The 12740-nt window shown below is 39.4% G+C and overlaps 1 protein-coding gene across 7 annotated transcripts in view; it reads right to left on the bottom strand.

Annotated features, from left to right (window-relative positions):
- The window catches only part of MYO5A (myosin VA), a 209533-nt gene that overhangs the window by 24639 nt on the left and 172154 nt on the right, over positions 1-12740 (bottom strand). For 4 of the 7 annotated variants that reach the window (XM_059700947.1, XM_059700921.1, XM_059700968.1 and 1 more), the window contains 4 exons: positions 10113-10193; positions 8133-8331; positions 5844-5918; positions 5089-5182 (listed from right to left, as the gene is read on the bottom strand). In XM_059700947.1, the coding sequence (XP_059556930.1) occupies positions 5089-5182; positions 5844-5918; positions 8133-8331; positions 10113-10193 (449 nt within the window). The remainder of the gene's footprint in view (positions 1-5088; positions 5183-5843; positions 5919-8132; positions 8332-10112; positions 10194-12740) is intronic. The other 3 variants (XM_059700937.1, XM_059700931.1, XM_059700958.1) reach the window with 3 other exon arrangements.

Raw genomic sequence — 12740 nt, 5'->3', positions numbered from 1 at the left:
CGGCCTGTGGACTGAAGGGTCCCAGGTTCGATTCCAGTCAAGGGCACATGCCTGGGTTGCAGGTGTGATCTCCAATAGGGGATGTGCAGGAGGCAGCTGATCAATGATTTTCTCTCATCATTGATGTTTCTATCTCTCTCTCCCTCTCTGAAATCAATAAAAATAAATAATAAATAAATTTTAAAAACCTCACAGATAAAGTGTAGATGTCAGCCCTGGCTGGGTAGCTCAGTTGGTTAGAATGTCATCCTAATACACCAAGATTGTGGGTTCGATCCCCTATCAGGGCACATATAAGAATCAACCAATGAATGCATAAATAAATAAAACAACAAATCTATGTGTCTGTTTTTTCTCTCTCTCTCTCTCTCCCCCCCTTTCTCTAAAACCAATCAATAAAAAAAATCTTTAAAAATATATAGATGTCAACTCAAAATAACCTTGATTCACTTAGCAAATCATCTGCTATTAAAATAAAACGTCAACCCTTATATAGCATCAGAAAAGCATGAAGTCTGAAAGAGAGAAGCCAGGACACCAGCCCAGTTTTCAAAGACAAAAGAGACCTTGGGGGATTATCCAATCCAATACTCCATCTAATACCGACCTCCTTCTAGAAAGACCTGAAGTGATCCCTATTTCTATCTCACAGATTCTTTATACTAGAGGAAAAACATTCTTGAACCTTTTTTTCCTGGAAAAGGAAAGGGCACTAGAATTTGTTGTTGTTGATGTTGTTAATCCTCACCCGAGGATATTTTTCCATTGGTTTTTTAGAGAGTGGAAGGGAGAGGGGGAGAGATATATAGAGAGAAACATCGATGTGAGAGAGACACATCCTCACGCACCCTGACCAGGGATCGAGCCTGCAACCTAGGTACCTGCCCTTGACCAGAATCGAACCAGGGACCCTTCAGTCTGCCAGCCAATGCTCTATCCACTGAGCCAAACTGGCTAGGGCTGGAATTTTATTTTAATTTATTTTTCCTCACTTTGGTACCAGGAAGAGCTTGGTCACCATTTAATTGAGGCAGTCAAATAAATTCCTATAGAGAGATTCCGTTGGAAAATATGACACAAAGGAAAGAAGTCAGTGGTTCTCAGAAGACTTGGGTTCTAGTCCTAGTTTGGCCACTAACTGGATGAGTCTTTGGAAGTCAGTTATGGTTTCTGGGCCTCAATTTTTTTCCTCCTATAATATGATTAACCCATTTCTAGGATTTGTTACGGTCTAAATTCCTTGACTCCATGAAAACTGAGATGAACACCCACTCCTGGATTAAAATATAACACAATGCAGATGAAATTTTGAAACACTTTCCATTTAGCTATGTAATTTCTGCTAAAATTATATATGTTGATGTTTTAAAAAGTTTTCATTGGCTTCTACAAAAGTCTCCGTAATTAAATGTAACTCATAGAAGAAGGCAAGAACCGCCTATTTTAAATAAGAAGAACTAGCCCTAACCAGTTTAGCTCAGTGGATAGAGTGTCAGCCTGTGGACTGAAGGGTCCCAGGTTCAATTTCGGTCAAGGGCATGTACCTTGGTTGCAGGCACATCCCCCAGTAGGGTGTGTGCAGGAGGCAGCTGATCGGTGTTTCTCGCTCATTGATGTTTCTAACTCTCTATCCCTCTCCCTTCCTCTCTGTAAAAAAATCAATAAAAAAAAAAATATATATATATATATAAAATAAGAAGAACTTAAGTATACTATAATATACATTTTTAAAAATATATAAAGATTTCTATATATTAGAAGGTGCTTCGCTATACAAGGTTGGCAGTATTTTCTGTATAATGGGGAGTAGGGGACAGAAAAAATGTTGGAGGAGCCTGTCACCTTTATTCTCTAATTCTGGGAGGTGGGGGAATACTGCTCTCAACAAGGGCCCAGATCAAATAAACTGATTTCATTTTATACTTTAGACATGCATCAGTTTTTCACCTTTTCTTAAGGATATTCTAATGATCTTTTTGTTTAATCTATGAATTGCCTCCTCAAGTGCTACTTACAGGTTTAAGAACATAGTTGGCAGGATAGTTTAACTGACCAGAGATTTCTGATTGAAAATGGCTTCAACTTGCTAGCATGTCGAAATATCCTAATCTATCCCTTTAATTAAAAAGATACATATCAAAGAAATCTTAGTAAAAACTTAAAATAACAGTGAAACCATTAGGAGTTTTAAAAAAATAATCTCACAAATTGCTACCCTTGAAATCAGTTTCTTTCAAGCAAATACACTGCAATCTAATTATCATCTCATGATATAATTAATGCGGAGTTAAATGCAGAAATGTTCTGTGAATAATGGTTTTCAAAGTTCTGTCAACAGACATTTTATTTTTTTAATCCTTACCCGAGGATATTTTTCCATTGATTTTTAGAGACAGTGGAAGAGAGAGGGAAAGACAGAGAGAGAAAATCAACTGGAGAGCATTATGCTAAGTGAAATAAGCCAGTCAATAAAGGAAAAATACCACATGATCTCACTCATTCATGGACAATAGAGACCATTATAAACTTTTGAACAATAATAGATACAGAGGCAGAGCTGCCTCAAACAGATTGTCAAACTGCAGCGGGAAGGCCGGGGAGGGTTGGGGGGCAGGAGGTAGGGGGGTAAGAGATCAACTAAAGGACTTGTATGCATGCATATAAGCATAACCAATGGACATAAGACACTGGGGAATAGGGGAGGCTAGGGGACTGTCTAGGGCGGGGGGATAAAATGGACACATATGTAATACCCTTTGTAATACTTTAAGCAATAAAAAAAAAAAGAAAAAGAAAAAGAAAAAAAAAAAGAGAGAGGGAAAATCAATGTGAGTGAAACACATCAATTGGTTGCTCCTGCACATGCCTGGACAAGGGCCCAGGCCAGGGAGGAGACTGCAACTGAGGTTATTTGCCCTTGACCGGAATTGAACCCAGGACCCTTTGGTCTGCAGGCTGATGCTCTATCCACTGACCCAAACTAGCTAGGGCCAATAGACATTTTAGCTCATGTGTGTAATTTGGAGATTCAAAACTTTATTCCAGTAGATCTGAATCAATAATGCTATAAGGATTATATATAAAATACGACAGCCAAGTAATCTGATTTCTAAATAAATCTTTCAGCATTTGTATAGCCAAGGGAATACAAAGTGAAAGCCATAAAAGTGAGTCAAGCTGTGATACACAGAGTGGGAGCCATAAGGTCTGTTTGGGTGATCAGGAAAGCATGCTCTTGAGGATGTGACACATGACTCTGATCTTCTCAAAGGATGAGCAGAACTTGACCAAGAGAAAAAGAAAGACCAACATGCCTGGCATGTTGGAGAACGAAAACCACAGAGTGAATCATGGTAGATTACTGTGACCATTCCCAGTGCTAGTGACTCTTCACCCTTGCCGGGGTTCTTGTCCCAGCATCAAGAAGGGTTCAGGAATCTGGAGAAGGGGCTGTGCACAGATGACATAGGAATCCAGAGACTAATAAAGAGTCTGGAAATGAGATATAATTTTGAAACGCATTTGGGGGTCAGAGGAGCTTAGCTAAAGGAGCTAAGATCCAAGATCTTAAGTCTAAGGTCTCTGTCCCCAGGACCCCATGCTTTTTATTAACACAACTTGTCCTAAGGCAGAGATATACACTTCAAAGGGTATATAGAAACATTGTCAGAATGGGGGAATTAGCCTACAGCTGTTCAGGTGTTTGGCCAGTAGGAGGCAATAACATGTAGATTAAGATGCCTTTTAGCTGTCTGGCAGCCACAGTCAGTATCCTATTCAGGTTTGGGGAAATGCCTTTAGCCATTCCCAACAGGTGACTACATGTGTGACTCAACCCTCTTGAGTCCCCAAGTTTCATCAACCTTTTGATGAAACTCTTGAAATTATGACATGCTGGAATTGGTTCCCGGCAACCCTTTGAAGCAGAGCGACATTGAGAGGATAGAGAGGTGGTCAGACAACACAGTATCATTTTTTTTTTTTTCAAAATGATCATAGTTTGCATAGATTTGAAGGCAGTACCAAAGAAGATCCCTAAATCTCTTGAACAATGAGCGTTGTTAGAATTTGGCTTTAGCCCTGATCACTGCTATATACCTAAATAAATACCCTAATCTGAAGGAAAACACACACAAATCTACAAGATGAGATTCATTTGTATATAGTAATAACGGATATTTGATTCATTCTTAGGTATTTTCCCATCCTCATCATATATAAATCATGAGATGTTTTAAAAAAATCTTATTTCTTTATAATCATAATTCATTTTTTTTCTTACTTCTCTTTTTATCTGCATTAGATGGTAAGTTCTTTGAGGATACAGACTCTGTGTTACTAATCTTAGTATCCCTAACACTAACAATAATAATAATAACTAAGTTATATATAGCATTTACTATGTGTCAGGAACTATAGTAATGCAATACATATTAACTCATTTAATTTTTATAAACCATGTCAAGTACACCATTATCATTCCCATTAACAGGTGGGAAAACTGAGGTATCGAGAGGTTCAATAACTTGCCCAATATCAGATGACTAATAGTAGAAGGCCAGGATTTGAATCTAAAAGGCCTAGCTCCAGAATCCATGCTTTTTAAAAAAATATATATTTTATTGATTTTTTTACAGAGAGGAAGGGAGATGGATAGAGAGCTAGAAACATCGATGAGAGAGAAACATCGATCAGCTGCCACCTGCACACGCCCTACTGGGGATGTGCCCGCAACCAAGGTACATGCCCTTGACTGGAATCGACCCTGGGACCCTTCAGTCCGCAGGCTAACGCTCTAACCACTGAGCCAAACCAGTTAGGGTAGAATCCATGCTTTTAACCTAGAACAGTGCCTGACATAGTAGTCACTGATATTTGTTGAATGGATTCTCTTGCTTTGTAAATTTTTACTACAATGGAAAGAACATTTCCCCCCAACTCAAAATGGAAGTAATCCACTACACAGACACTAGTTTTGCTGAAAGTAATTTTTATCATCCCCGACATTTGCATGCAAACCTATTAGGACACTAGTATAGCACTACAAAACCAAGATTCAGCAATTGTTATAAAACATGTTTAAAATACCTTCTAGTTCACCAATTTTTTTAGCAAATACTTTCAGTTGTTTTTTCAGTTTCCGGACAGTCTTATCTTGTTTTTCAAGTTGTTCCATCAAATCCTAAAGGTCAAAATGAGAAATACAACAGAATGATCAAAATAGGTCTTCTAAAATGCACAGAAGGAAAGCAGACACAAAATCATAGAAACAGCACTGTTAGTTTCACATAAAAGCTCTAGAAAAGCTCATCGGTGGAGCCACCACCTGGCTGAAACTGGCAGGCATGGGAAATGCAGCTATAATAAAAGCTGAATGTTAAAATACACGATGCAGTACAATCCTTTACAGCGTGACGGACAGCAGGTTCACTGGGGAGTCCTTTCCAGTAGACTCCACGTGGGCAAAACAATTAAATGCTCGTAAAACGTACCACTATTCAAGTGCAATGTTTTCTTTTAAAGGGGGAAGAGGCAAAATAAATTTTGATGAATGCACAAAATGTTTTGTGGAGAGTTTTAAGGACAGCTGAACTTGGGTAGGGGCTTTTGACTTTTGACTTCCATCACACTGCAAGCCTAGAGTCAGTAACAAACCAAACACGACAATGGACGCAGGACACTGGTAGAGGTGACACCACTGGCTGACAGACAGCTGTAGGGGAGAAACAGGTTTCATCAGAGTTTTTGCAGAGACTTCCTGGGGAGGAGCAGGCAGCCCCTTGGTTGCAGAGAGCTAGAAGTAGTGCAGAAAGCAACAATAAAGCACTCGTGAGTTTACATACAATCATCCGTTTGTAAAGTGAAATCCGATATGATTGATACTTCTTAGGGTCATCTGCATATAATTCCTCAAAATACTGAAAAAACAGGCATAATGGATATTTGTTGTTCTCAGTGTTGTTGCGGGGAACGCTACCTCTCAGCACAATCAATTTTTAAAATATTTTAAGATAAATAATGAAACTGCATCTACTGAAAGAGCTCTGATCTGTCATCTGCCATTGCCCTCTGGTCTTTCTGGCACAGAGAATTCCAGCTCTACATGCATACACATATGCTGTCACATGCTCAGGGGAAGCAGGCCACAGCCAGGGTGCCATCGGGTAGCAGGGGAAGCAAGTGGTGGTCGAGCCCCTGGGTAAGGCTGCTGTAATTTCACTCCTTGGACCTGCTCACAAGTTGCTGCACTTTTTGTTGCCAGCAGTTGTGGCAAGAGTAGGGCAGGCAAATAGAATTAATGGCAATATGGGCGCTGTTCTTTGAAGGTGGAAAAGGCCAGCGAGAAGCTATGTGCCTTCCTTCCTGAAAGACGGCATGGGAGGCCTGGGAAGCACGTTCACTAGCGGAAAACCTTCTGTTTGTGCCGGGGCGGGGGGGGGGGGGGTAGGGGGCAGGCGGGTTACTTGGGGAGCAGTTCCAAGGCCTAAGCCTAGGTTCCCAGCTGTTTTAATATTCTGCTCACGTGTTTCCTAAAGAAATGCACAATTAACATTGAGAAACTACAATGATTTTGAAAAAGTGCATCGCTCCCTGTACTTAGGTTTGAATCCAGTCTCCTGAATTACCAGTGAGGCAGGAGAAGCGGCTGGGCTGCAAAGGATTTTCCTAAACCTCAGACAAAATCATTAACTAGACTACCAGCTTAGAATTTGGGGGCTTAGTTTACATTTGTATTAGTTATGCAAAATTATCAAGAAAATGAATACTACAGACAAGGTCGCAAGGGAAATGCTTAATCAGCTTGATGAAAAAACTGGGAATCTGCACCCAGAAGCATCTTTACTTCACGGTTTCACCTCGTATTTGAAGACAATCATTTATAAGCAGAGAATTTATACACTGATCAATTGTTATTATATTATTTAGTATATTTATCAATTCTTAGGCATTTAAGCATTGTTAGTTAAACTTAAGCAACAATATACTTGAAAGTAATAAAAAGACATTTCAGTCCATGATCTGGAAGATTTCCCGCCAGAAATCAGTGATGTTTCAGTCACCTTATAAAGAGCCCAAACACTGCCCTCAGCCTTCCCTCCATTCCTACAATGGAGCCTCCCACATGTGTCCTCTGTCCTCGAGGGGACAGATGGGCTCTGAAAAGAACACCTGTGTGTTTTGCTTCTGATTAATATAAAAGACAGTTGGATAAATGACACTAGAAAACTATTTGTAACATAAAATGATCACTAGTGGAGTAATGGAGGGATAATTCAGATTGTTAAATCTTCAGAGAAAATCCAAACTATTTATTATAGATCATTAAAACCCTGAATTAAAGAAAAGAAGACAAAACACTACCAGCCTTAAACAGCTGTTCTCAAAACCAGGCTGACACTACAATCTAAATTTTATATAGAAACATGAAATCATTACTTTTCAATGGCCTTTCATTTAATAAATATATTATCAAATTTAAGTAGATTTTTAAAAATCTATAAATCTGTAATAAGTTATTTTGTGACTGAGAAAGAAATATTCTAGAAAATACTTTCTATGAAATAAAGAGAAAAAGAAAAGAAAAAAAACTTCTGCCACTGTTCAGAATCTGGGAAGGGGGAAAAAAGACCTCATTTCATTGCCCACGTTATGTTTAAAAGAATAAAAATTGTATAAACTTGCATACTGCTCTCTCTCCTCTATGACCTGGGAGCTCCATCCAATGTCAACCAAAAGTCCCCCTTTGGTTCTGCCAACTGCCTTGCAGACCATAGCTCTAACCCCCACTTGTCTGCTACAGATGGAGGCTGGGGTGGCCTCGGTGGCTGTTTGGGAACCACAGCTGAACAAACATATAACCAACAACCATATAACCAAGGGCAGAGAATGGCAAAGATTCTGCAGCGAAGTGGAAAAGAGGCCACGTGAGTTCTCGAGGATCTCAAGAGCCCAGCATGCAGCTGGTTGATACCTTCCAGACCCTCCAAGTGGATCTGAGAGAGCTCCTGTGAGAGACACAATCTGTGCACATGCCTTTTCCATTTCTGCCAACAGAGTCCTATTTTCCTCACTCCATCTCTGCTGAGTGAGAGGGTGATGGTGTGGGACACCCTGCAGAGCCAGGCCCTTACCAAGTTCTCGTTGGTCAGCCGGGTGATCTCGTGCTGCAGGCTGGCCTCAATGCGGGCCTCGGGGGGCAGCTGCAGGTTCTGGGCCAGCAGCTGCTGCTGCCGGTTGTTCTCTTCCTTCAGGTTCTGGATCTCCCCACGGAGGGCTTCGGCCTCGTTCTCATGGCTCCTCTTCTGCGACTGGAGCTGGGATTCCAGGAGCCTGTGGAGAAGCCACACGGGTAGGGAAGGGTGATGACACCAGCGGCCCTGCCTGCTGGGGCGAGGCTTTGTGCTCACTAGCAAGGGCAGGAAAAGTGGGGGCTCCAGTGTCTGCGCAACTTCTGACTTGATTAAAGTCAGGAAACTCAAGACCAGAACTGGACACGGTGCTCTCACGTTTGTGTCTTTCTGAACTGTGGGCCCTGCTACGAATATAAAGTATTAAAGGCCCTGAGAAGCAGGAGAGTTTTAGCTGTTTTAAGAGTTCACAGGAATGATGAATAAAATCATCCATTAAAAGACAGCTTCAATCTGGCTGACTATAAACAAGCATTCAAGTTGGCAAAGACCATACCTTTGCCACAAAATAACTGCATTATGGATCCAAGATTACAAACAACTGATCTAATTAAGTATGACTTCAAGAATGTCAGCATTACTAATTTCAGGCAGAGGATGTGACCAGGGTCCCCTTTTTACCTTCTACTCTTATCTGTGAAGAAAGGAACAGCTGAATGCTTCTCTGAAATATATACAGATTTACCAAATCCAGACAGGTAGTTCTGAAATTTCATATACAAATATTTTAAATCTGTCATCGTCTTTCTCCCCATAAACTTCCCTATCAGTAAAAGAATCCTAACAAGACATGGTTTTAGAAATTATTAACAGGACCAACAAAGTGGCTGCTGCTTCTCTGAGCAAACACCCAACTCAGCTATGCCCAGGCATCAGCAGTGAGCACAGCAGAGAGAAATAGCATCCCCCCTTTACCATGCACCCCACATTCACCCCCTTTCTAAACACAAAACAAAGTTACAGTTAGTAATGAATTAACACGAAGAAAGAAAGGATGTTCTTTTATTCTAATCCCCTTGGTTACCAACTGCTGGGCAAGATTTATTGATGACATTGCAAGCAAACTGTTAACAGCAGACTAAAAATATTTTAGTGAGTATAAAATTTCAAGAGGATTTGAGCCAATAACACCACAAAGTTAATGACAATGGTTTATGGTTAGAACAAACAAAGCAGAATAAGCAGAAGCCCCTTGAACAAACAGAATATTAGGTATTTTTCCAGCTTAATCACTAAAATTGTATTTTTATGAGATTTTTCGGACACAAACATCACTAGAGCAGAGGAGTATCTGTGTTAGAAAGGTGCTGCTGATTCAATTTTATTTGCTTCCCCCTAAACATATTTAACATGTTGAGTCTGGGTAATTATTCTGAACTGTAACAATGCTGGAAACCCTCCTGATTTGCTGTTTCACAAATTGGAACTTCACAATAACCACACAGAATGCCAAGTCAGGCACTTAATACTGCCGATAAGCAGCATGGCAACAATATGTAGGAATGCAGCCATGTGTCCATTGGCATATATATCCTTTAGATTGATCATTATTCCAAACAAGAAACTACTAAGTAATAGGTATTAATCTCTCCCCACAGTAGTTTGAGCTCTAGTTGAAAGGTTTTGGGTTTTTTTCCAACTCCTAGTGAAATATTCACAAATTTTAGTGTCTGAAGGGCAATCTAGATAGCATCTTTCACTTACGGGCAGCAACTCTTATTCATCATCTATTTCAGCTTTAACAGCATCCCTTACTAAAGAAGGTTTTTAGGAAGGTATTTGGTTGAATGCTCTAAGTTGTACTAAAATTTACTTAGGAAGACAATTAATGTACAAGAAATACGAAATTTAAAGCCAGGAGGCCACTGTTAGTAAGAACAACAACAAATGAATAACATTGCATTTTGAGGAGACAAATATAACCTGTTGGCTTGTTTTAACCCTTCATAAACCAGCCACAGCTCTCCATCCTCATTCAACTCATGGTAATCCATAGCAGACGACCTTCCATGCAAAAGGAACAATGCAAAACACAAAGGATACAGGGTGGGAATGAGATGATGATGGTCAACAGCACCACATGATATTTCATATTGTTTTTGTTAATTACAGATAACTTAAGACATTATCACAAAAATTATTTCTGGTTAATTTTCTTAAAAATGTGTAACATCTAATTGGGTAGAAAGTAAAACAAACGAATCAAGGATCTACAGCGATTTTTCCTGTAAAATAAGAAATGATTCAAAAGAGGTTCTGTTTTTAACATTTTGTTGAGCTAGTAGAATAATCTTATATGTCACTTATTATATTCAAGACTAACCACGACAGTCACACACATATACTATGAAAACTGCAGTTATTGTCTTCGTGTAGCAATCTTCATAATCCATTTCAAAATGAAATTTTAAGTTTTATGGGTAGGATCCTGTTTTGACTTAAAAATAAAATCTGGTTTCCTAGTTTTAAAAAACTCTCATAGGAGTAACTTATAACTAAGAATATGTTCAAAGTTCTCAGCTTTTATACACAACTTTTAAAAGACTTTTTTCTTTGTCTAAAAATTAATTCTAAGGCCTGGGGACACTGTTTTTATATTAGTGATGTGACACATTTTATTAAAAGTATGTATACTAAGGAATAGGTATTAATAAATAATAATGGCATGCTTGATTACAGGATTTCTTCTATCTAGGGTATTAAAATAATATACATGAGTGTTTGCTAAGTGTCAGGTATCATCTATAACTCCCGCATATATTATTTCACTTAGCTCTCCCAGGCACCCAATACACATCTTTTGCCACATTGCAGAGAAAGACGTGAGGCTTGGAAGTAAGATGCCTGTGGAGGCTATGCAGCTGGAAAGCAGTGGCCTCAGGGCTATCGAGCGTGAGCCCAGGTTCTCAGTCCTTCAAGACTTCTGTGTTGATACGGTATTTACATAAAACAAATTCCAGAGCATGTTCTATTTTCCACCTACCATCTCTCCCTGAAGAGTTGATCTATTCGCATGGTCTCAATTATAAATAGTATATGCTGATGACATCAACATTTATATTTCAGCCCACATCTCTCTCCTGCGTTAGATCTATATTTTCAAATGCCTAATGGATTTCTCTCCTTGGATGTCTTCCTAGCTCTTTAAATTCAATATCTGTAAATCTACCAATCATCTCTATCCCATACTTCCCTTCACCCCAGACCAGGATCACAAATGGCATCACCACATCCAACCAAGTATCCACAGCAGACACTTCAGAGTCGCCCATCATGACCCCTATTCCTCACTGACACATCCAATAAAACACAAGGCTTTACGGACCTCATCTTCTTATACATCTTCAAAGTGTCCCATTTCTCTCAATCCCAAATGCCACCAACTAAGTCAAAGTCACCATTACCTAGCCTCTTAACTGGTCTTTATGCTTTTAATCTTGTTCCACTACAATCTAGTCTCTAACATAAATGCCAGGGTTAGCTTCCTAAAATTCAAATCTTGTTATAGTTTCCTACTTAAAATCTTTCAACAGCTCCCACTATCATTGGAGTGAAGTCCAAATTCTCTAAGCTGTCTCCCCAACAGCCCATAAATCCCATGAAAGTAAGGAATGCATTTACTTTGCTGACTGCTAATATTCCCAGTGTGTGGCACAGGGCCTGGCATTAAACAGGCATGCAATACATCTCTGGTAACTGAATAGCTCAGTGGATGAAATAACAGCGTAATCTAGCTATTTTTATACTTACACAATCTTAGATAAAAGATATGTGCTATTTATATTTTACATTCATAAATTAAAATTCAAGTTTAACCAAATACTCTTATCCACATTTTCTACACTTGCCCATAAAAGAAGATATTCTTTAGTTAGTGAAGTATTTCTATATGCCAATCGTGGTACTATGCACCAGGAGACCCAGACTGCACACTGATAATGGAATCTCCAGAACTGCCTTTCTCTGTGATCATCACTGGCCATATTCTTTAAAGCATGTAGCCTCTTTAGGTCCGAGTTAAATAGCACTAAACTCCACTGGGAAGGGGGTGAGAAGAGGCTGAGGCAATTCCAGAGACGAGCCTTTATTTTGTTACATAAACTCAGCTATAGAAAAAGCCTCAGGAAAGTTCAGTCATTTAGTGATGGTGCAAATTCTGCATTCTCAGCTAGCTCACTTAAAGTTCTTAAGTGTAGAGTGACTGAGCTAAGTGCCATCTGCAATTTCACTCACATTTACGGTAAATGGAATAAAACCAGAGTTAGGATTTTCTTAGAACAACTTAGGGAACATGACAAAAATGTGGTCTCAAATGCAGGGTTCTGCCCTAGAAATTATGGAACCCTTAGAGAATTATATGGCTACCACTAATAAGATTTCAGATACTCCATCATTTCCCTTCACATTAAATTTAGATTACTGGGAGCTGCAGTTGCCCCTAACAACACTCACAAATAACCAGCCTGAATGAGAAATGAAAAGGGACTACCCAAGACAATCAACAGTGAGCAACTGGTTTTCTCCTCAAGGCTAAGACCTTAAAGATACAGA

This window comes from Myotis daubentonii, chromosome 1, assembly GCF_963259705.1.
Source record: "Myotis daubentonii chromosome 1, mMyoDau2.1, whole genome shotgun sequence".
In the NCBI taxonomy this organism is placed as follows: Eukaryota; Metazoa; Chordata; class Mammalia; order Chiroptera; family Vespertilionidae; genus Myotis; species Myotis daubentonii.
Note: the sequence above shows the minus strand (reverse complement) of the source record. Positions and strands in the feature narration are given on the sequence as shown.